Below are 23,940 nucleotides of genomic sequence, written 5' to 3' on the forward strand. Positions count from 1 at the left end.
GGGAATAGGATGGGGATGGGATGGGGATGGGATGGGGATGGGGACAGGCATGGGGACGGGAATGGGATGGAGATGGGGATGGGGATGGGGATGGGCAAAGGGACAGGAATGGGGATGAGGACGGGGACAGGGACAGAGCTGGAGACGGGGATGGGGACAGACAGAGAGACACGATAAATCCTCCCGCCATGTACGACCGGCCCAGCGCCGCGCTGCCGGATTTCCTCGGCGCATTAATGTCAGGGCTGTAAATTGACTCCGGCACCGCCGCGACCTTGCCGAGTTCTCCATGTGGGGACATGGGGCGTCCTGTCCCCATGGGCCTCGGTGTCCCCAGGGCGGGGGGGCAGCTGCTGCGCTGAGCTCACCCCAGGGTCCGGTCCTGCCCGCGCCCCCGTGGCTCCGCAGCGCCCGCCCGCGGTACCGCGCAATTGGGGTATTTCGGTGTGGATTTCACACCCCTCGGGGGTCAAAGCCCCCGCTGGGTCCTGGTGCTCCCCCCCCGGGACAATGACTCCTCGCTGTGGCCTTTTCCAGCTGGGTCTGGAGCCAAAGCGCCGCGTCCCCCCGTGTTTGCTGACCGCGCGGTTTGTGGGGTGGGACGCGCTGCTCGAAAAGGCCAGAGCTGACTTCTCCCTAATGGCTGTTGAAAATCGGCCATTAAACAGCAACCCCCCGGCCCGGCGCTGCGGGGGGGCAGGCCAAACCGGATCAGAGCGGGTGCGTACTGGGGTGAGACTGGGGCCATACTGGGGTGAGACTGCGGTACATACTGGGATCAGACTGGGTCCAAACTGGGATCAGACCGGAGCCATGCTGGGATCAGACCGGGGCCATACTGGGATCAGACCGGGGTACATACTGGGGCCATAATGGGATCAGACTGGGGCACATACTGGGATCAGACCGGGGTACATACTGGGGCCATACTGGGATCAGACCGGGGTACATACTGGGATCAGACCGGGGTACATACTGGGGCCATACTGGGATCAGACCGGGGTACATACTGGGATCAGACCGGGGTACATACTGGGGCCATACTGGGATCAGACTGGGGCACATACTGGGATCAGACCGGGGTACATACTGGGGCCATACTGGGATCAGACCGGGGCACATACTGGGATCAGACCGGGGTACATACTGGGGCCATACTGGGATCAGACCGGGGTACATACTGGGATCAGACCGGGGTACATACTGGGGCCATACTGGGATCAGACTGGGCCCATTACTGACAGCACCCACCGTCACTTTTCCTTGCAATTCCACCAAAAAAAAAAAGGGCAGAAACCAAAAAACTGTTGAATTTGTAGAATTCTATATTTTTAATGAGATAAATTCAAATTAACAAAGTGGCCCCGTAACCCGTGAGGGCGGGGGCGCAGGGGACCGGGAACCGGTAAGGAAATGAGCAATAGCAGCCGTTCTGGTGCCCCGGAGCGGGACACAAGACAGGCTTTGGCTTCTCCATGAACAGCTGTGCCCCGGCGCTCCTGGGGTTACCCCAAAAACCTGCTTTTCTGCCGTAAATGGGGGAAGTCCCCGGCAGCATCCCTGGCGCCGGCTCCATCCTTGGGGTCCCACTTGCAGGATCCCCAACCTTGGGGTCCCACGTTTGGGGTTCCATCCATCGGTTCCCCCACCTTTGGGGTTCCCTCCTTGGGGTCTCCAACCATGAGGTCCCGTCCTTGGGAATCCCACCTTTGGGGTCCCTTTTGTTGGGTCCCCAACCTTGGGGTCCCATCTTTGGGTCCCTTCCTTGGGGTCTCCAACCATGAGGTCCCACCTTTTGGATCCCCATTTTTGGGATCCCCATCTTTGGGGTCCCATCTGTTGGTTCCCCACCTTTGGGGTCCCCTCCTTGGGGGTCTCCAACCATGAGGTCCCACCTTTGGGATCCCCATCTTTGGGTCCCCAACCTTGGGGTCCCACCTTTGGGATCCCCATCTTTGAGTCCCCAACCTTGGGGTCCCACCTTTGTGTTCCCCTCCTTGGGGTCTCCAACCATGAGGTCCCACTTTGGGATCCCCATCTTTGGGTCCCCAACCTTGGGATCCCCATCTTTGGGTTCCCCTCCTTGGGGTCCCACCTTTGGGTTCCCCTCCTTGGGGTGTCCAACCATGAGGTCCCACCCTTGTGGTCCCACCCTTGTGGTCCCATCCTTGTGGTCCCATCCTTAGGGCCTCATCCTTGGGGTCCCTTCCCGCGCGTCCCCCTGCTGGGGGTCCCCGTCCCGTGCCGGGGGTCACTGCACGGGGCCGTAGGGCCAGGCGAGGGCGGCCCCGGCCAGCAGCATGTCGCGGACCAGGGTCTCCATGGGGGTCTTGCCCACCAGGCGGCTGAAGAAGAGCTGCTGGATGCCGGGCGCCGAGAGGCCGCGCAGGCCGGGCAGGCGCAGCAGGAGGCGGCCGAAGCGCGCGGGCTGCGCCGGGTGCTGCCGCCGCTCGTGCTCCTCCAGCGCGCACTGCGCCCGCTCCTGCAGCCCCGCCACGCGCGCCGGCTCCTGCAGCCCCGCCGCGTCTGCGGGACACGGCACTGAGCCACGCCGCAGCGGCTCCGGCACCCCTGCGCTCCACCCAGACACAGCCCAGAAAGCCCCACCCAATTAAGCCCCACCCCAGCCAAACCTCATTGAGGCCACCCAGTCCATTTAACTTGACCCTGACCCCATCCCATTAAGTCACTTCCAATTAAGCCCCACCCCATTAAGCTCCACCCCATTAAGCTCCACCCCATTAAGCTCCACCCCATTAAGCGCCACACAATTAAGCTCCACCCCAGCCCCACCCCATTAAGCTCCACCCCATTAAGCTCCACCCAATTAAGCCCCACCCCAGCCCCACCTCATTGAGCCCCACCCAGTCCATTTAACTTGACCCTGAGCCTGACCCATTAAAATGCACCCTGACCCCACCCCATTAAATCCCTCCCAATTAAGCCCCACCCCAGCCCCACCCCATTAAGCTCCACCTAATTAAGCCCCATCCCAGCCCCACACCATTAGCTCCAGCCAATTAAGCTCAACCCCTGCCCCACCCCATTAAGCTCCACCCTGAGCCCCACCCTATTAACCTCCACCCAATTAAGCTCCGCCCCAGCCCCACCTCATTGAGCCCCACCCAGTCCATTTAACTTGACCCTGAGCCTGACCCATTAAAGTGCACCCTGACCCCACCCCATTAAGTCCCTCCCAATTAAGCCCCACCCCAGACCCACCCCATTAAGCCCGACCCAATTAAGCTCCACCCTGACCCCACCCCATTAAGTCCCTCCCAATTAAGCCCCACCCTCTTTGGCCCCACCCAGTCACCCCCAGCCCATTCACTCCCTGCACACCCATCAACACCCACCCCATGAAGTCCCGCTTCATTTTGCCCCACCCCATTTAGCCCCAGCCCATTTAATCCCACCCCACTTAACGCCACGACATTTAGCCACACCCCATTCAACCACACCCCGTTTAACCACACCCCATTCAACCACACCCCGTTTAACCACACCCCATTCAACCACACCCCATTCAACCACACCCTGTTTAACCACACCCTGTTTAACCACACCCCATTCAACCACACCCAGTCTAGCCCCACCCCATTTACCCCACCCCATTTAACCCCACCTCATTTAGCCACACCCCATTTAACCACACCCCATTCAACCCCACCCCATTTAGCCCCTCCCCATTTAACCCCACCCCATTCAACCACACCCCATTTAGCTACACCCATCCCTTAAGCCCATTCACTCCCTGCACAACCATCAACCCCCACCCCACCCCAACCCCACCCAGCCACGCCCGCCACCCCACCCCACTAAGCCCCGCCCCTCCCCTCCAGGCCCCGCCCCTCACCGGGTGAGAACAGCGCCAGGGCCTTGAGGCAGGCGAACTCGGCGGCGTCGACGCGCAGCGCCCGCAGCTTCTCCACCTGCTCCTGGAACAGCCGCGCCTGCTCCATGGCGGCCACCACCCGCTCGGCGCCCGCGCCCGGTGCCGCGTGCAGCCCGGCGGCCGCCAGCAAGGGCCCAGCGTGCACCGGCAGCGCCGCCTGCGCCGCGTTCAGCGCGAACAGCTCGCTCCAGCCGCCCCGCAGCAGCGCCGCCTGGTCGGCCAGCGGCAGCTCCGGGAAGAAGGGGACGCCCTTGGCCCATTCGACGGCGCTGAACAGGAGCCGGGCGGCCAGCTCGCAGACGCCCTCGACGCCCAGCACGCCGCCGGGCTGCAGCGCGCCGTAGCGCGCCGGCGGGTACGGCTCGGCGCGGAGCAGCAGGGAGATGAAGCCGCTCAGGTAGCCGTGGCCGCCGTACGGGTCCCCCGGGAGCAGGGGGTGCTGGCCGCTCGGCGGGGGGGCCATGCGGCCACGCTGCACGGCTGCGGGGGGAGCGGCACGTCAGCACCCGACCCCCGCCCGGCACTTGTGCCCCCCCCCCAGCACCCCGGGGTCAAATACACTGGGGGGGCACAGGGTGGGTGCTAAAAGGTCCCCCAGGATTAAGTACATCAGGGTGGGGTGCAGAGTGGGTGCTAAAAGGTCCCCCCAGGATTAGATACATCAGGGTGGGTGCTAAAAGGTCCCCCCAGGATTAAATACACCAGGGTGGGTGGTGGAGGGTCCCCAAGATTGCAAAAGCCATGGGGGTGTCCTATCCCATCACCATCACTTTGTGTCCCCTGAACACCCCAGGATTAAATAACCCATGTTGGGGTGCAGGGTGGGTGCTAAAAGGTCCCCCCAGGATTAGATACATCAGGGTGGGTGCTGGAGGGTCCCCAAGATCACATAAGTGCCCCATCCCTGTTAGAGGGGGACGTGCCACCCAAACCGGGGCAAACCCCCCCACTGGTCCCCAAACCCCATTCCCCCCATCCCGAGTTCTTCATCCGGGACGCCCATAGAATAGAGCACGGTGGACTCGGGGGGGCCAAGCAAGTACTTGGTGACCCCCCCTTCCTGCAAGGGGCGGCTGTCAATGAGGGTCCCCCAGGAGGTGCTGGGGGGGGACACGAGGTCCCCTCTGGGTCCCACCTCGGGTTTTACTGACACCTTGGCCTTAAAATAAAATAAAATAAAATAAAATAAAATAAAATAAAATAAAATAAAATAAAATAAAATAACAAGTTGTGTTTAATGTTTTGTGCCCGTGGCGGGTGGGCGCTCCGCTCTCCCCCCGCAGGGCCAGGCCTGGGCCGGGCTCTGAGCCAGGCTGTGAGCCAGGCTTAGCCTACCGCAGCATGGCAGTCCGGAGTGTCAGCCAGTGGTCGGGACTGGGGTCGCGGGAACTGGGGGGTCCTGGGGGTCCCCGCAACGCCACAACCCCCCTCGCGTCACCCTGAGCCCCTTCACATCACCCTGAGCCCCCTTGCGTCACCCTGAGCCCCCTCGCGTCACCCTGAGCCCCTTCACATCACCCTGAGCCCCCTTCACATCACCCTGAGCCCCCTTGCGTCACCCTGAGCCTCCTCACATCACCCTGAGCCCCCTTCACATCACCCTGAGCCCCCTCGCGTCACCCTGAGCCCCCTCGTATCAACCTGAGCCCCCTCGCGTCACCCTGAGCCCCTTCACATCACCCTGAGCCCCCTCGTGTCACCCTGAGCCCCCTCGCGTCACCCTGAGCCCCTTCACATCACCCTGAGCCCCCTCGCGTCACCCTGAGCCCCTTCACATCACCCTGAGCCCCCTCGTGTCACCCTGAGCCCCCTCGCGTCACCCTGAGCCCCCTCACATCACCCTGAGCCCCCTCGCGTCACCCTGAGCCCCCTCGTATCACCCTGAGCCCCTTCACATCACCCTGAGCCCCCTTCACATCACCCTGAGCCCCCTCGCGTCACCCTGAGCCCCCTCACATCACCCTGAGCCCCCTCGCGTCACCCTGAGCCCCCTCGTATCACCCTGAGCCCCCTCGCGTCACCCTGAGCCCCCTCACATCACCCTGAGCCCCCTTCTTTTTCCAGCATTTCTCCTCTTTTCCACCCCTCTCCCTCTTTTCTGTTCTTTCTTTTCCAACTTTTCTGCTCCTTTTCCATCTCCTCTCCTATTTTTTGCATCCTCACTCCTTTTCCGCCCTCTCTCCCTTTGGCAGCCTCACCCTTCTCCTTCTTTTCCACCCTCTCTCCTTTTCCATCCCCTCTTTTCCACCCTCACACCTTCTGCAGCCTCTTCCATCCATCCTCTCTCTTCCCACCCTCTCTCCTTTTCCATTCTCTTCCCAGCTTCGCGTTTTCCATCCTCTTTCCTCCTGCCCCGTCTCCCTCTCCATCTTCTCTCCCTCTTTTCCACCCTCTCCCCCGCTCTCCCTTTTCCCCAATCCCCTCTCCCTCTGTTCCCCCTCGTCCCCCCATGTCCCCTCTGTCCCCCCATGTCCCTGCTGTCCCCACTGTCCCCCACGTCCTGCTGTCCCCCATATCCCCCATGTCCCCACTGTCCCCATGTCCTGCTGTCCCCCCATGTTCCCCATGTCCCCGCTGCCCCCCCATGTTCCCCATGTCCCTGCTGTCCCCCATGTCCCTGCTGTCCCCCATGTCCTGCTGTCCCTGCTGTCCTCACTGTCCCCCATGTCCCCGCTGTCCCCATGTCCTGCTGTCCCCCCATGTTCCCCATGTCCCACTGTCCCCATGTCCCCACTGTCCCCCATGTCCCGCTGTCCCTGCTGTCCTCACTGTCCCCCATGTCCCGCTGCCCCCCATGTTCCCACTGTCTCCATGTCCCGCTGTCCCCACGTCCCGCTGTCCCCCATGTCCCCCACGTCCCGCTGTCCCCACGTCCCGCTGTCCCCCATATCCCCCACGTCCCGCTGTCCCCATGTCCCACTGTCCCCCATATCCCCCATGTCCCGCTGTCCCCACGTCCCGCTGTCCCCCATATCCCCCACGTCCCGCTGTCCCCACGTCCCACTGTCCCCCATGTCCCGCTGTCCCCATGTCCCACTGTCCTCCATGTCCCCGCTGTCCCCCATATCCCCCATGTCCTGCTGTCCCCACGTCCCACTCTCCCCCATATCCCTCATGTCCCGCTGTCCCCCGTGTCCCACCTTCCCTGCGCATCCCCACGCGGAGGCACTTGCGCAGCCGGCAGTACTGGCACTGGTTGCGGTGGGGCTGGTCCACGGGGCAGTCGCGGCCCCCCCGGCAGCTGTACGACAGGTTGCGCCGCACGGAGCGCTTGAAGAAGCTCTTGCAGCCCTCGCAGGTGAACTGCCCGTAGTGTTTGCCGCTCGCCTTGTCCCCGCACACCAGGCAGTCCCCCGCAGCCTTCCCCGCCGCCTCCGGCACCGCGGGGGCGGGAGGAGGAGGAGGGGGAGGCGGCGGCTCCGGCCACGGCCCCGCCGCCAGAGCCATGCCGGGGGAACGGAGGGAGCCCCCGGGGAAGGGGGTGTCTTAGGGGAAGGGATGGGGGGCAAGGGGATGCGGAGGGAGAGGGGGAGCCGGGGATGGAGAGGCGGGTCTGGGATGGAGGGAGGGAACCCGGGATGGAGATGGGGAACCGGGGATGGAGATGGAGAACCTGGGATGGAGAAGGGGAACCCGGGATGGAGATGGAGAACCTGGGATGGAGATGGGGAACCCGGGATGGAGATGGGGGTTCTGGGACGGGGAACCCGGGATGGAGATGGGGGTTCTGGGATGGAGATGGGGAACCCGGGATGGAGATGGGGGGTCTGGGATGGAGGTGGGAGTTCTGGGATGGAGAGATGGGAAAGAAGCCCCGGGATAGAGAGTGGAGAAGGGGGATCTGGGGATGGAGAAGAAGATCCCGGGATGGAGAAGGGGATTCGGGGATGAAGAAGAAGATCCGGGGACGCGGGAACGGGGCAAGGAACACGGAGCAGGGAGCGCCCGGGCTGAGGGAAAGGAGCCCGGGATGGCGAGGGGACCCTGGAAAAGCCCCTCCGGGAACGCGGAGCCCGGGCGGGGAAGGACCCCCCGGGCCGGCGGACGCGGGAGAGGCCGGGGACGGGAAGGACTGACGGCGGCGGAGGAACGGGAGGAGGAGGAAAGTTAATTCCCCTCCCCGCGGGGCTGCCCGGAGCTGCGGGAGGATCGGGGGGGCGGGCTGGCGGCGGGGGGAGGGCTGTCCCAGCGCCCCCCCGGCGCGGCTGGTGCTGCCCAGTCCTGGCCGCCCCCCGGGGAACCGGCCCGACCCCCCGGGGCCGGCGGCAGCGAGAGCCCGGCCCCTGGGGAGGAACCGGCCGCTCCACGGGGGGCGTGGGGGGCGAGCGGAGCCTGTGCAAGGCGGGGGGGACGTAGGGGGTGTTGGTGCCCGCCCCCCGTGCAACCGGGGGGAGTGGGTGCGGGGACCTGGGTGTGCAATGTCTGCGTGTGCAAATGGGTCCATGTGTGCAATGGGGGGGGCGTGGGGTGTGCAGGGACACGAGTGTGCAACGGGGGGGGGTGCACGGGGACACGGGTGTGCAACAGGGGGGTGCACGGGGACACGAGAGTGCAACGGGGGGGGCTTGTGCAACAGGGGCGTGCTCCGGGCTGGGCTGTGGAGCGACCCGTGCACACCGGCGGGTCCCACGCGTGTTCCCGCACGGACACGCCGTTCTCACCCAGGTCCGCCGCGCGTCACGTGCAGCCAACACCCCGCCCCGCACTGTCCGGATTGGCCCCGCCGCGCCATATAAGGGCATGTGGGCGGGGAGTGGTGTCGTCATCGGCCTCCCCGCCCCGGAGCGCCGAAGGGCCGCAGCCAATCAGAGCGAGGCGGAGCGGCGGGGCGCGAATGGGGCGGCGAGGCATTGTGGGAGTTGTAGTTCTGCCGCGGTCACGTGAGGGGGCGGAGGGGGGCGGGAGGACTCCACTTCCCAGCGTGCTCAGCGGCGGAGCGGAACCGGAGCGGCGGAGGGTGAGGGCCGGGGGGGGCGGGTTTGGGGCGCACCCCTGCACTGCACACGGGGGGTTGGTTTTGGGGTGCCCCCCTGCATTGCACACGGGGGGGGTGATTTGGGGTGCCCCCCTGCATTGCACACGGGGGGGGTGATTTGGGGTGCACCCCTGCATTGCACACGGGGGGGGTGGTTTGGGGTGCCCCCTGCACTGCACGGGGGGGAACAGTCCTGCATTGCACACGGGGGGTTTGGTTTTGGGGTGCCCCCCTGCACTGCACACGGGGGGTTGGTTTTGGGGTGCCCCCCTGCATTGCACACGGGGGGGTTGTTTGGTGGCCTGATCCTGCAGAGCGCCCTCCCACCTTCACCCCCATCCAATGCCCGCTCCTTGCACCCCCATAAACGGGTCCTGACCCCGCAGAGCCCCCCAAACTCAGCACCCACTTGCACCCCAGCGCCCGTTTCCGTGTCTCGCAGCCCCCCCGCATGCGGGCTCCCGTCCTGCTCGCCACCCGCCGGGCGCTGGCAGCCATGGCCGAGGGCCCGCTGGCCCGCGCCATCCGCACCAAGCTCACGGCCGCGCTGCAGCCCACGCACCTGCAGGTCCTGGACGACTCCCCCCGGCACGGGGGCCCCCCCGGCGCCGAGAGCCACTTCTCGGTGGTGGTGGTGAGCGGGCGCTTCGCCGGGCTGTCCCCGCTGCAGCGGCACCGCCTGGTCCACGCCGCGCTGAGCGCCGAGCTGGCCGGACCCCTGCACGCGCTCGCCATCGTCGCCAGGACCCCCCAGCAGTGGGACAGCGACCCCCGCGTGCCCCCCCGCCCGCCCTGCATGGGGGGGTCCAAGCACGAGCAGGATGCGGCCGCGCACGGGGAGCAGTGACGGCGGGGACGCCGCGGTGGAGCATGAATGGGGGGGGGTATTGGGGTGACCCCCCCCCAACCCTGCATTGCACCCAGACACCCGCCCAACCCCACCCGACCTCCCCCTGACCCCTCTGGGGGGTGGCAAAAATACTGGGGTGACCCCCCCCCAGCATTGCACCCCTGGACCCCACCCGACCTCCCCCTGGCCCCTCTGGGGGGGGGTAAAAATATCGGGGTGACCCCCCCCACACCCTGCACTGCATCCCTGGACCCCACCCGACCTCCCCCTGACCCCTCTGGGGGGGGTAAGAATATTGGGGTGACGCCCCCCCCAGCATTGCACCCCTGGACCCCACCCGACCTCCCCCTGACCCCCCTGGGGGGGTAAAAATATTGGGGTGATGCCCCCCCCTGCACTGCATCCCTGGACCCCACCCGACCCCACCCAACCTCCCCCTGACCCCTCTGGGGGGTGGCAAAAATATTGGGGTGACCCCCCCCATCACACCCAGACACCCCCTGGGTCCCACCCTGACCCCAAAAATCCACCCCAGTTACCCCCTTGGTGGGGGGGATGATGATATTAGGGTAACACCCCCCCCCTCCCCCATGACACTCAGCCACCCCCTGACCCAAATTTAGGGAGGGTTAAAAATGCTGGGGTGACCCCTCCCCAACCTGCATTGTACCCCCTGACCCCCCCCCTCATTTTAGTGGGATCTAGGGGGTGACCCCCCATTTGATTCTTCAATGGATTCAGCCCAGAAATAAACACCCCCCGCGGGGGAGCTCAGAGCCAGGACTGGCCCATCCTGCGCCCGGGGGGGTTGTGATTGGTTTGTTGTTTTATCCTCAATCTCGCAGGTTTTGGGTTATTTTTTTTAAGTTTAATTAATTTACAAACATCTAAAAACTACAGCACGGCACGAGCGTACGGACAGCGCCACGGGGGGGGGGGGACCACGACACCAACGGGAAGAGGAGGAGGAGGAGGGGACGAAGCACACGCCGCTCGATCACTTGGGGGGGCTGCTCGTGGAGCTGGGGGGCTGCCCTAATTGGGGGGGGGCCCTAATTGGGGAGGGGGGGGCCCTAATTGGGGGAGCTGCCCTAATTGGGGGGGGGCCCTAATTGGGGGGGGGGCCCTAATTGGGGGGCTGCCCTAATTGGGGGGGCTGCCCAAAGCACTTTTGCATAGACCAACATTTCCCTTGCTGGGGACCCACCCGGGGGGGGGACACAGCCCCAGGACCCCAGTTAATTTTGGGGGGGGGGGGAGGCTTGGCGCTGCATGGGGTGTCACTTTGTGCTTTGCAAACCGCTGGTGGTTTTGTGCTCTGGGTTTGGGGGTAAAAAGGGGGTGCGGGGGGGAAAAGGGGGTGCAGGACACCCTGTGCCCCCCCCCCAGCACTCCTGGAAACCAAAATCCTTTAAAAACAGGGTGGAAAACAAACCAAAAAAAGGCAGTTTTGGGCTCCCCACCCCAAAATGCAGCTGGGCCCCCTCCTATCCAAAAAGGGGGTCCAGGGGCACCCAGCCATGGGGGGGCAGTGCTGCGCCCCAAAATTAGGCGAAGCTTTGTGGGGGGGCTCTTCACCCCCAAATCACGTGCACCCCAAAATGCGCCACAGACCGAGGCATCGTGCACCCCAAAAGGTCGTGCACCCCCCCAAAGCGCTGTGCAGCCCCCCCAAGGTGCATTGTGCCCCAAAAAGTTGTGCTTTAAGATGGGGTGCACCCCGAAATGCCGTGCACCCCAAGGCTGGGGTCCCCCAAGGGGTTTGCATCCCACACCACAACGCGCCGTGCACCCCAAAACGCTGTGCACCCCAAAACATTGTGTGCCCCAAAGTGCTGTGCACCCCAAGGCATGCACCCCTTGGGCTGAGCACCCCAAATCTTTGAGCACCCCAATGTGCCGTACAGCCCGAGGCACTGAGCACCCTCAAAGCATTGTGCACCCCAAAACCCTGTGCACCCCTTGGGTTGAGCACCCCAAAGCCTTGAGCACCCCAATGTGCCGTGCACTCCAAGACATGCACCCCTTGGGTTGAGCACCCCAAAGCCTTGTGCACCCCGAGTCACGCACCCCTGTGGGCCGAGCACCCCCAAACATCATGCACCCCAAGGCCCTGTGCCTGCCCAGCCTCCGTGCACCCCCAGGCGCCCCCCAAACCCTCCCGGGGTGCAGATGGGCCCCCCCCATCCTGCCAGCTGGGGAAACTGAGGCACGGAGCCGTGTCCCCCCATCCCCGCCATGGGGCTGAGGACGGAGCCTTCATCCTCCTCCTCCTCATCCTCCTCCCCGGTCCAGCAGCAACGCTGGGGGGCACAGGGCCTGTCCCCCCACCCAGCCCCCCAGGAGTGAGCAGCAATTCACAGAGGGGGTGACACCGAGAAAAGAAATGGGGGGCAGGGGGGTTGGGGGAGCACAGGGTGGGTATGGGGGGGCACGAGGAGGGGGGGAAGAGGTTTGGGGAGGGGGGGCCAAGTGCAAATGAAAAACAAACCGAACCCCAAATGCTCCAAGAAAAGACGTTTCACAGTGTCTAACGAGACTAAACCCCCGGGGGGGGCGGGAGGGCGCTGGGATCGGGGGGCAAAGGGGGCTTTTTGGGGGGGTCACTGCAGGACCTGCCCCCGCGTCTCGGGCAGCTTGAGGGCCAGGGAGCTGCCGAGCGCCAGCGCGGCCGACGCCAGCAGGATGGGCACGGCCTTGGTGATGCCCACGAAGGACGTGAAGATGCTGATGCCCAGCACGGCCGCCAGCTTGCACAGCGCGTTCAGGAACCCGAACGCCGTCGTCCTGGGGACACCACGGGGCTGGGACGGGGGCGGGGCCGCGCGGGACCGCGGCGGGGGATGGGCGCCCGCGCTGTGCCTGCACCCAAACCCTGTGCCAGCACCCAAACCCTGTGCCCTGCACCCAAACCCTGTGCCAGCACCCAAACCCTGTGCCAGCACCCAAACCCTGTGCCCTGCACCCAAACCCTGTGTCCTGCACCCAAACCCTGTGCCAGCACCCAAACCTTGTGCCAGCACCCAAACCCTGTGCCCTGCACCCAAACCCTGTGCCCTGCACCCAAACCCTGTGCCAGCACCCAAACCCTGTGCCAGCACCCAAACCCTGTGCCCTGCACCCAAACCCTGTGCCAGCACCCAAACCCTGTGCCCTGCACCCAAACCCTGTGCCCTGCACCCAAACCCTGTGCCAGCACCCAAACCCTGTGCCAGCACCCAAACCTTGTGCCAGCACCCAAACCCTGTGCCCCGCACCCAAACCTTGTGCCAGCACCCAAACCTTGTGCCAGCACCCAAACCCTGTGCCCTGCACCCAAACCCTGTGCCCAGCACCCAAACCCTGTGCCAGCACCCAAATCTTGTGCCCTGCACCAAAAACCTTGTACCGTACACCCAAAATCTTGTACCCAGCACTCAGCACTCCAAAGGCTTGTGACAGCACCCAAAACCCACCTGGCACCCCATATCTGGCACCCAGCACCCCAAACCTCCCCCCAGCACTGAACCCCTTGTACCTGGCACCCCAAACCTCCCCCAGCACCCCAAACCTCCCCCCCAGCACCCAAACCTCCCCAGCACCCAGAGCTCCCTCCAGCACCCCAAACCTGCCCCCAGCACCCCAAACTTGCCCCCAGCACCCAGGGCTCCCCCAGCCCCCCAAACCTCCCCCAGCACCCCAAACCTTCTCCCCAGCACCCAGGGCTCCCCCAGCCCCCCAAACCTCCCCCAGCACCCCAAACCTCCCCCGGCACCCCAAACCTTCTCCCCAGCACCCAGGGCTCCCCCAGCACCCCAAACCTCCCCCAGCACCCCAAACCTTCTCCCCAGCACCCAGGGCTCCCCCAGCCCCCCAAACCTCCCCCAGCACCCCAAACCTCCCCCGGCACCCAGGGCTCCCCCGGCCCCCAGGCTCCCCAGCCGCACCTCTTGTCGGAGGGGTAGAGCTCCACGGTGAGCACGTCGAGCGCGTTCCAGGAGGCGATGCTGACGCCCCCGAACAGGCAGAGCAGCGCGATCATGGCCGACTCGCTGTTCCCGAACGACAGGAAGAAGCAGCTGACGCAGGACATGACGCTGGAACCGGCTGCGGGGGACACGGGGACACGTCAGGTGGGGACCGGGGCTGAGCTGCTCGGGGAGGGGGTCCGGGGTGGGCTCGGGGTTGGGTCCTGATGAGCCTGAGGGGTTTGTCCAACCAAAACCAGTCTGCGGTTCTGTGATCATGGAAGGGACCTTCAGAGCATCCCGTCATGGGCAGGGATGTCCCCAACAGACCAGGGACATCCAACCGATCAGGGACGTCCCCAATGGATCAGGGACGTCCAACGGATCAGGGACATCCAACGGACCAGGGACATCCAACCAGACCAGGGACATCCCCAACAGACCAGGGACATCTCCAAGAGATCAAGGACATGTTCAATACATCAGGGACATCTCCACCAGACCAGGTTGCTCAGAGCCACATCCTTGGATGTTCTCATGATAAATGGAGGTTGAGGGTGGAAATTTGGGGTGATCTCTCCCCAAAGGGCTGTGGGTGTTGAACAGGCTGCCCAGGGCAGTGCTGGAGTCGCCATCCCCGGAGGGCTGAGCAGAGATGAGGTTCTCAGGACATGTTTAGTGCCAGAGGGGGTTCTGGTTGGACTCCATGACCTGGAGGGTGTTTTCCAACCAAAATTGTGATTGAACGCTCATGGAAGGGTTTGGGTTGGGAGGGACCTTCAAAGTCCATCTAATCCTGAGCAGAGACGTCTCCTTCACCTGGCCCAGCCCAGTCTGGGTGAAGGTGCCTCTGCCCATGGACCAGACGAGCTTTGACGGTCCCTCCCAACCCAAACCCTTGTGACTCCATGTTCTCCAAATTGAACACGCTCCTCCACGGAACCTCGTCCAACCTGACACCGACCACCCACCCAGCACCCAGCACCCAGCACCCAGCACCCAGCACCCAGCACCCAGCACCCAGCACCCACCCAGCATGCGCAGGCGGCCGATCTTGTCCATGAGGAGCGCGGAGACGATGTTCCCGGGGAGCACGGCCAGGGTGCCCAGGAAGCTGACGAAGTAGATCATGTAGGCGTTGTTGTCGTCGCTGAAGTCCAGCTGACAGCCCTCCTTGTTGTGCAGGAACGTGCTGTTCAGCACCCGGCTGTTGATGAACTTGTACTCAAAGAGATCTGGGGGGACCAAGAACGGGGTCGGTGGGGTCACCCCCATCTCCGCCACCCCCGCGCAGGGACCCCCCGGCCCACCTGTGTTGTAGAAGACGGTGGAGATGAAGGTGCAGTTCTTGAAGAAGGTGTTGCTGGAGGTGATGTCCTCGAAGTAGCACTCCTCGAACAGCGAGTCCTCGAATGTCACCGACTTCATCTTCAGCCCGATGAACCTGGGGCGGAGGGGGGGGGCCCGTCACCCCGCGCACGCGCAGCCGCGGGGCCCCCCGGCGGACACGCACTTGTCGTTGAAGTACTCGCCGCCCTGGTGGACCTGGTTCTCCAGCGTGAAGTTGAAGGTGAAGTGCCGGACCTTCTCGCGGGTGAAGAGCTTGGTGCGCGACGCGTACTCGATGTTCTGCAGGTGCTTGATCATGTCCGGGAACCAAACCGTCAGCCCGTAGTAGCTGCGGGGGACACGTGAGCCCGGCTCCGCCGCGCCAGCGGCCTCCCAGTGCCACCAGGGCCACCAGGGCCACCAGTCTGCACCAGTGCTGCCAGTCCATCCCAGTGCTGCCAGTCCATCCCAGTGCCACCACTCTGCACCCCCCAGTGCTGCCAGTCCATCCCGGTGCCACCAGTCTGCACCAGTGCTGCCAGTCCGTGCACCAGTGCCACCAGTCTGCACCAGTGCCACCACTCTGCACCAGTGCTGCCAGTTCATCCCGGTGCCACCAGTCTGCAGCAGTGCCACCAGTCCTGTCCCACTGCTGCCAGTCCTCTCCCAGTGCCACCAGTTCATCCCAGTGCTGGCAGTCCCCTCCCAGGGCTGGCCATCCCATCCCAGTCCCCTCCCAGTGCTCCCAGTCCTGTCCCAGTCCCCTCCCAGTGCTCCCAGTCCCCTTGCAGCCCCGCCGGTGTCCCCGCTGCCACCTGAAGGACATGGTGAACCACACGGCCATCATCATCAGCGTCACCCGCCGGAACTCGGGCGCGAAGCACTGCTGGAAGTTGCTCCACACCTGCACGGGGGGACAAAGAGGTGACGAGGGGACACCAGAGGTGACGAGAGGCCGCGGGGGTGACAAGGGGACATGGGGACACCCCGGGCAGGGTCCGTCCCCACCTGCTGCGAGAGGTTGAGGACGCGGACGAGCCAGCGCCGGTACCACGTCCCCGTGTCCGACTGGATCTCGATCAGCTCATCCTCCCGCTTGATGGTCTTGATGTGGGTGACCTGGGGGTCACAGGGTGGGGACAACAGTTTGGGGACACCCGGGTGCGCCAGCCCCAGCCAAGGCTCACAGGTGGGCCCCATCCCACCCCGTGCCTCAGTTTCCCCAGCCCCGGCCCAGGGGTCCTTACCGAGAAGACCCTCTCGGGGTGGCCCTTGGCCCTCATGTTGGTGTCGTGGACCTGCTTCAGCACCATCCAGGCCTCGTCGTGCTTGCCATTCTGCAAGGGACACCCTGGGGTCACCCCGTGTCCCCCACCCACCCGGGGTCCCTGCCTGGGTCCCCATCTCCACCAACTGCTCAGGGTCCCACCACCCCCTTGCTGCCCCCAGTTGGGTCCCCATGTCCCCATCATCCCCTTGCTGTCCCCAGTTGGGTCCCCATGTCCCTGTCACCCCCTTGCTGGTCTCCAGTTGGGTCCCCATCACCCCCTTGCTGTCCCCAATTAGGTCCCCATGTCCCCGTCACCCCCTTGCTGGTCTCCAATTGGGTCCCCATGTCCCCATCACCCCTTTGCTGCCCCCAATTGGGTCTCCCCATCTCCACCACCCTCTCAGGCCCCCTGCCCACCTCCCCCCACCCACCACCCACTTGGGGAGGGTCCTTCCTCACCCCCCTCCCAGGATGGGTCCCCACGTCCCCCCAGGTCCCCCCACCTCCAGGTAGAAGCGGGGGCTCTCGGGCATGGTGCTGAGCGCCCCGATGGCGAACACGGAGGGGAAGGCGCAGACCAGCACGAACACCCGCCAGCTGTGGAACTGGTACGCGGAGCCCATCTGGAAACTCCACCCTGCGCAGAGCGGGACGTGGCGGGGGTGCTGCTGGGCCCCCGAACCGCGACACCCCCAGGGCCGGGGCGTCCTTACCGTAGTGGGGGATGATGGCCCAGGCCATGGCCGAGGCGTAGATGCCCCCGATCATCCAGAACATGCAGAGCCAGCTCAGGTGCTCCCCCCGCTTCTCCTGCGCCAGGAACTCCGAGAAGTAGGAGAAGACGATGGGGATGGAGCCACCGATGCTGGGGGGGACAGAGCGGTGTCACCCCCCTGCCCCGCCACCGCAGACGGGGGTTTGGGGTGCCCGGACGCCTGGGACCCCTCTGGGGTGCTGTGACCCCCCCTTACCCACAGCAAGAAGTAGAAGACGATGGGGATGGAGCCACTGACGCTTTGGGGGACAGAATGGTGTCACCCCCACCCCGCCACCACAAATGGGGGGGTGCTCAGGCTGCCTGGGTCCCCTGGGGTGCTCCGGGTCCCCTTGGGGCGCTGTCCCCCCCTTACCCGCTCCAAGAAGCAGGAGAAGACGATGGGGACGGAGCCACCGATGCTTTGGGGGACAGAGCGGTGTCACCCCCACCCCACCACCGCAAACGGGGGTTTCCGGACGCCCACGGGGTGCTCCGGGTCCCCGGGGGCGCTGCCCCCCTTACCCCACGCCCGAGAGGAGGCGGCAGAAGAGGAAGGTGCCGTAGCCCTGCACGAAGGAGGAGAAGAAGGCGAAGACGCTGTTGACGGAGAGGGAGATGAGCAGGCACTGCCTTCGGCCCAGCCGGTCCGCCAGCCCGCCCCACACGAAGGCGCCCACCATCATGCCCAGGTACACGATGAGCCCTGCGGACACGGGGGGACACGGGGGACGTTAGTCTGGGGGACACGGGCAGAGCAGCCTGAGTCGCCCCATGGAGGTGACAACGATCAGGGCTGGGGAGTCCAGGACTGATCCCCATGTATGAACGGGGTGGGGGGACACACTTGGGTTGTCCCCCCTGATTTATTCGGGTACCACAGGATGGGGGGTGGAGATGCCCCCCCAGGACCCCCCACTCCTGCCCCGTGTTTGCGGGTCTCAGGGAGGGGACACCTGTGACTGGGGGGGTCACGCCGCGGTGCAGCCCCCCCGGGACGGCGCTGGGCGCCCCCAGCAGCAGGGGCAGGAGGGCTGGGGGCGCAGCCAGAGCAGTCGGGGGCTGCGGGGCCGGGGGGGCCGTGAGTCACAGCCCGACTGCGCAGCCGTGCCCCCCCCACCCCCCCGACTGTGTGCCCGGGGGTTCCGTGTCCCTTCTTGTCCCCACGTCTCCTCCTGCCCCCCCATCTCCCGCTGCATCTCTGTGCCCCCCCATATCCTCATGGCCCCCCCGGATCTCCTCATGTCCCTCCCACAGCTCGTGGTGTCCCCCCCATAGCCCAGGTCCCTCTGTGCCCCCCTGGACTGCACCCCGTGTCCCCCACATCTCCTGTGTCCCCCCACTCTGCTCCGTGTCGCCAATACCCACGTCTCCCATGTCCCCTCTGTGACCCCCACATCTCCCTGAGTCCCCCATGTCCCCCTATGTCCTCTCATGACCCGCAGCTCCCAGGGCCCCCCCTGCTCATCTCTCCCCACATCCCCCCGTCCCTCCTGTGTCCCTCTCTGTCTCCCATCCGCTTGTGTCACCCCATATCCCCTGTACCCTCTGTGTCCCTTCAGTCCCTCGTGTCCCCCCACATCCCCTATATCCCCCCCTTTCCTCACCTGCTCGTGTCCCCCATGTCCCCATCTGCTTGTCTCTTCCCACGTCTTCCTGTCCCTCACATCCCCCCATGTCCCCCCGTAGCCCCACCTCCTTGTGTCCACATCCCAGTCTCCCCCCACATCCCCCAAGTGCCTCCGTCCCCCTGTCCGTCCCCCTGTCCGTCCCCCTGTCCGTCCCCGTCCCCTCTCACCCAGCATGCCCTTGTTGGAGTCGGAGAGGCACATGTCCTTCTCGGCGCTGGGCAGCACGAAGCCCACCACGAACACCTCCACGCCGTCGGCCATGAGGGCCAGTCCCAGCACGAAGTAGAGGGTCCACTGGAAGCGGCCGTGGCCGCACTCCTGCAGGATGAGCTCGTACTGCTGCGCCAGCTCCTCCCGGTCCTTGCGCCGCTGGCCCTCGCTGTCGTCGAAGGCGCCGGCGGCCGCCTGGGCCCCCAGCCGCTCGCCGCCCTTCAGCGACTCGTGCCGGGGGATGCCCTGGTACTCGCCCTCGTAGATCTCGTCCTCCTCGTCGTGGCCCTCGGTGGCATCGCTGGACGCCCCCTCCTCTTCGTTGGCCCCCTCGCCGCCCCGGTAGTAGCCGTCCTGGGGCGCGTAATCTTCGTCGTCCTCCTCTTCCTCGAAGCGGGAGTAGGAGCGCTTGGTGTACTCGTCCTGCACGCGGTCCATGCCCTTGCTCACCTTCTTGGCCGCGTGTTTCTTCACCTCCTTGGCGATGTCCTTGGCGCCCCGGATGAACGCCGTCCGGTCTCGGAAGCTCTCGTCCATGGTGCCGCTGGGATGGGCCGCGACGCCGCGATGGGACGGGGGGGGTCTCTGCGTCGGGGGCTGCGCCCTCACGCCCGGGGACCGCGGTGGGATGCGGAGAGACGGGTGATGGCACTACCCATCCAGCTGGGAGGGGACTCGGGGGGACCCCAGACCTGAGGAGCCCAGACACAAGCAGGGCCGGTTTAGGACGGAACGGCCCCACACGGCCGCGCTGGTCGGTCCCCTCCCTCTGCCCCTTTTCCCAGCTGCTGGTTGAACCAAATCCACCCAAATCAATAAGCCGGCGGGAGGAGGGAGTGGAACCTGCGGGATCGGTGGATTGGCATGGACAAACAAGACGGGGGGGGTCCCGTGCCACTGCAAGGCCACCCGCCCCATCTGCCCAGCCAGGGACCCCAGTGTCCCCTGCGGACGGGGAGGGGTCTGAGCCCAGAGATTTGCAGTGTCCCCCAAATCGGCCCCACGGCGGGGATCCCAGCGGTGAGGGGTCCCAGCGGGGAGCAGGAGGGTCCCACAGCCCCCGTGTCCCCCACCGCCCACAGGTCAGAGCCCCCAGGCCCAGGGACCCCCTGTCCCCGCCCGCCCCATTGCGGGAAAAGGCCCCGCCGGCCTCTCAATGGGGCTGGGAAGGTGCGGCCGGGCCGAGAACCAATGAGCGCCAGGGGGCGTGGCCACCCCACCACCATCAATGGGGCTGTGGAGGCGCGGCCCAGCTGTTCAGCCAATGAGCTTCGAGGGGGGCGTGGCCACGCAGCTGCATTGCCCCCCAGCTCAGGGCAGCCGTGGGCAGATGGGGTGACAGCGCTGGGGTGACAGAGCTTGGGGACCCCGGCGACACCGCCAGGAGGGCTCAGCTGACCCCAGCGGGCCAAGGTGTGGCCCCAGGGGTGGCAGGTGCCCGGTGACAGCACGGGCCAGGGGACACCCCTGCCCATCGCCAGCGGGAGGGGGGACACGGCCCAGCACCCCTGGGCTGCAGCCAGAATCGGGCCCTTCCATGACTGTCCCCACAAGGGACAGAGGACAAGGGAGCAGGGGGGACAGCAGGGGACGTCACTGTCCCTGCGCCATCCGCCCAGGATTGCAAGTCACCACCAAAAACCAGGCCTGGACCAAAACCCCCCACATTTCCTGGGGACCCGTGGGATGGAGCAGCAGCGGCACCAGAGGGACAGTGAGGGGACAGCGAGAGGACCACCCCCCCAAGGTCACCAGAGTCCCCAAAGCTGCCCCCAGGGTCCCCAGAGCCCCCCAGGGCTGCCCCAGCACTGGTGTTGGTGTCCCAGGGTCAAGGAGGCAGGTTTGGGTTGGGGTCCCTGGGGGGGTGACATCTCCCTGTCCCCAGACATCCTACGTCGTCCCCCCCCCCCCAGGCTGCCAGGGGCGCGCGGTGTCCCCCCCAGGCCCCGCAGAGCCCGTGACGGGGATGGACACGCAGCCCCCCGCCCGGCCCTGCTGACCCAGCCGCGGGGGCTGGCGTGGCCCCCCCACAACACTATTTTTAGCTCTGCCGAGGAGGCAAGAATTGAGCCGCGGGGACGGGGATGGGGACGGGGACGCAGCCGGCCCCGCGTCCCCCTCCCCGAGCGAGGGGACGGGGAAGCTAAAATTAGCCTTTCCGAAATAGCCGGGGCTGGCGGCAGCGCCGGGGGGGAGGGGGGACACCCCACGGTGGCTGCGCAGCCGGCGGGGACCCGGGGACGCTGCTGCGGCACAACGCGACCCCCGTTCCTTCATTAAGGTGGGCAGGTGCTTTTAAGCAGCACAAAACCCACCAATGCGCCCCCAGCCCTGTGCTCCCCCAGGGGACACCCCAGTCCCCTTCTCGGGGGTACCCGGTGCCACCCGCCGCCCCGGGAAGGAGCCGATTCACGGCCAAGGTCATTTGGCTCCAGCCAGGCCGGCAGCTCCTCGCGGAGCCCCCGAGGCGGCCGGGACGCCGCTATACGGCCCGTGACGTATAGAGAAGCGGGAGAAGGGAGAGGGGAGCGGCGAGAGGCCGAATGTGCGCTGAGGATGAGGATGGGGAGCAAGGTCACGGGCGGGCTGGGTGATGGCGACGCTGCCCCGAATGAGCCGGGAGCGCCAGACGCTTTGGCCATCAGAGCTTTGCATTCACCAGCCAGAAATCACGGGTAGACGGAGGCACCTCATACACAAGAGCCTGGGGTGGGGGGGGTCCCAAAAATGCTTTTCTGGTGGCAAAAAAGCCATCACCGGCCCCATCCGGAGCGGCACCACCAGCCCCAGACAAGGTTATGGGCCCTTGGACCAGTTTCCTCCTGCCAGACGCAGCCCTGGGGGGTCCCAAACCCCCCCTGGGGGCTTGTTGGGGTCCACACCCCCCAGCCCTTTTATGTGATGGCAAGAACATGGCGACAAGGGAGAAGAGTTTCCAAATCACCCACGGCCAAGGTCATCTCCAACACCCCCAAAACCTGCAGCGCTGCCCCCTCCCCAAACCCCCCCACTGCAAATACCCCATCCCCGCGGCCAAAGCGCGGCCCCGCCGGCACGGCCGCCCCGGCCACACACCGAGGGGGGCGAGGAGCCCTTAAACACGCCAAGAAACAGCCAGAGCGAAGCCGGAGGCAAAGGTTTTCCCGGACAAAATGGCCACAGCGAGCGGAGAACGCGAAGCCGAACCCCCAATGCACGGCACCGCGGCTCCGGGGACGCTCGGTGAAAACCAGCGGGGAGAGGAGGGGGAAATCTGCGTTAGCAAAGGCATTTCTGCTGCGTTCCTCACCTGCCTCAGCCCTCGCCGGGATCCGGCGCTCGGCGCGGCGTCCGTCTCCAAAGGATGCTCGGCAGAGGATACGGCGAGACGGGAGCTGCCGGGTACCAGCGCTAGCGCCGCAGCCTCCGCCACACGCGCTGAGCGCTGGGAGAGTCCATCGCACCGGGGAGGGCTGCGACACAGCTGGGGGGGGCGCGGAACGGGGGCTCGTTAATCCTCCCTGCTAATTAGCCGCGGCCAGAGGAGGGTGATGCCCTGCGGGAGCCCCCCAGAGCTGCGCTACCGGAGGTGCCGGGATGAAGATGCTGCGGTACCGGAGATGCCGGGATGAAGATGACGGTGGCGGGGGGGGGGTCCGAGCCGCCCGTGCCCCCTCCCCGGGGATCGGCGGCGGTGGAGCCGTGAGGATTTGGCTGCGGCGCCGTCCCCGTCCCCGTCCCCCCCGCCGCCCACCGCAGCCGCAGGCGCCGCGGGCGCGAGCGCAGCCTGGGAAATCTGAGTCACGGCCTCCCCGCGGCTCAGTTTCCCATTTTTCGCATCAAATCGGCTGCGCCTGGGCTGCTCAGCCCCGGCCCCCCCTCGTGATAGGGCGCAAAGGCCACTGATGTATTTTGGGGGGGATGTGGCTATTGCAGGGGTGCAAAGCGCAGTCTGGGGTACCCAAACCCACCCCAGTTTGCCCCAAATTGGTGGGAAATTGGGGAGCTGGAGCTTCCCTGATGCCCCCGGCTCGCAGCACACGTGCGATGAGCTGAGCCGGCCCCAAACCCACTGGGGGGGGCAGGGACGGGGACAGGGACGGGCTCCTCCTGAACTGCGTGTGCCGAGCTCCCAGTGGCTCCCAGCAACTCCCAGTCCCCAATAAACCATCGTTCAATGAGAGGAGGAGGAGGGAGGTGTGTGTGAGGCCGAAGCAAGCGCGGCCAGGGTGGGAACCAGTGCCCAGAATAAACAGTAATAATGATAATACTAATATTAATAATAATAACCACCCAGCTCCCAGAGCAGGCGAAGAGCTGGGGACCAGCCCACACCAGTGGTACCAGCACCGAGAAGGATTCAGGAAACTGGAAGCTGTGAAATAATCGAGACCCTGTTGGAAACAACCCCAAAAAGGGGAACGCCGCTGACTTACTGGGGCTTTTTACCCACCCTGCGTCCTCCCCGGCATGCTCCATCAGGTTAATCCGCGCCTAAGGAGTGTCCAGCTTTGTTAGGCTGGGCTGGAGCACTGAGCGCAGCTCCTTGGGCCCATCGAGCGGTGACTCATGTGCCTCAATGTCACCGCCAAAGCCGCGCGTGGAGCAGCCGGGAGCTCCGATGAGCGTCACCGGAGACGCACCGCGCGGTGCCAGCAGCTCCTTCCTTCGGGCCGGCCCTGGAACCGGGGAGACGGGGTACAAACCAGGGGTGACGCAATTAAAGAAAACCGGTGTGGGATAAGAACAGCTTTACGGTTCCTGTCCCGACTGTTCTACGGGAGGGAGAAGCCCCAGCATCTGTGGTTTTGTTCTGCTGTTAAACCTGACGTTGGTCTCTGCCACGCTGAGGTTTTTGGAAGCCGGACCAGCCTTGCTGTGAAATTAAATCTGAAGCCACGGGGCAATCGGCACCAAATTCCCGGTTATGACTGTGCCGGGGCCGATTTTCCATTGGAACTGTTTGGTTTTGGCAGGGACATGGGGAGCAGGTTTTGCTGCCAAACTACCGGTCCAAAGGCCCTGCCCGTCTCCTCGCGCGCCCTGGGACGAGCGCCCAAGGATACGATGAAGTTTAAGGCTCGATCGTTCATTTTCGCC

The 23,940-nt window shown here is 65.4% G+C and overlaps 3 protein-coding genes across 3 annotated transcripts; 1 reads left to right on the forward strand and 2 right to left on the reverse strand.

The window, feature by feature from the left end:
• Window positions 1-1,307: 1,307 nt before the first annotated feature.
• Window positions 1,308-8,560, reverse strand: LOC135576568 (COUP transcription factor 1-like). The gene is made up of 3 exons (XM_065042877.1): window positions 7,036-8,560; window positions 3,857-4,375; window positions 1,308-2,526 (listed from the first exon to the last, which is right to left on the reverse strand). The coding sequence occupies exons 1-3, from the start codon at window positions 7,340-7,342 to the stop codon at window positions 2,252-2,254; spliced, it is 1,101 nt and encodes a 366-aa protein (XP_064898949.1). The 5' UTR covers window positions 7,343-8,560; the 3' UTR covers window positions 1,308-2,251.
• A 137-nt stretch (window positions 8,561-8,697) lies between these two features.
• On the forward strand, window positions 8,698-10,496 carry BOLA1 (bolA family member 1). The gene is made up of 2 exons (XM_065042887.1): window positions 8,698-8,852; window positions 9,313-10,496. Exons 1-2 carry the CDS (start codon window positions 8,730-8,732, stop codon window positions 9,715-9,717), a joined length of 528 nt encoding a protein of 175 aa, XP_064898959.1. The 5' UTR covers window positions 8,698-8,729; the 3' UTR covers window positions 9,718-10,496.
• Window positions 10,497-12,181: 1,685 nt separating this feature from the next.
• SV2A (synaptic vesicle glycoprotein 2A) lies at window positions 12,182-22,606 on the reverse strand. The gene is made up of 13 exons (XM_065042861.1): window positions 22,151-22,606; window positions 18,819-19,553; window positions 17,546-17,726; window positions 16,980-17,131; window positions 16,770-16,903; window positions 16,244-16,333; window positions 16,005-16,115; window positions 15,812-15,900; window positions 15,181-15,345; window positions 14,978-15,111; window positions 14,699-14,902; window positions 13,647-13,806; window positions 12,182-12,507 (listed from the first exon to the last, which is right to left on the reverse strand). Exons 2-13 carry the CDS (start codon window positions 19,396-19,398, stop codon window positions 12,324-12,326), a joined length of 2,184 nt encoding a protein of 727 aa, XP_064898933.1. The 5' UTR covers window positions 19,399-19,553; window positions 22,151-22,606; the 3' UTR covers window positions 12,182-12,323.
• Window positions 22,607-23,940: the final 1,334 nt, after the last annotated feature.

This window comes from Columba livia, chromosome 28, assembly GCF_036013475.1.
Source record: "Columba livia isolate bColLiv1 breed racing homer chromosome 28, bColLiv1.pat.W.v2, whole genome shotgun sequence".
NCBI classification, from domain to species: domain Eukaryota; kingdom Metazoa; phylum Chordata; class Aves; order Columbiformes; family Columbidae; genus Columba; species Columba livia.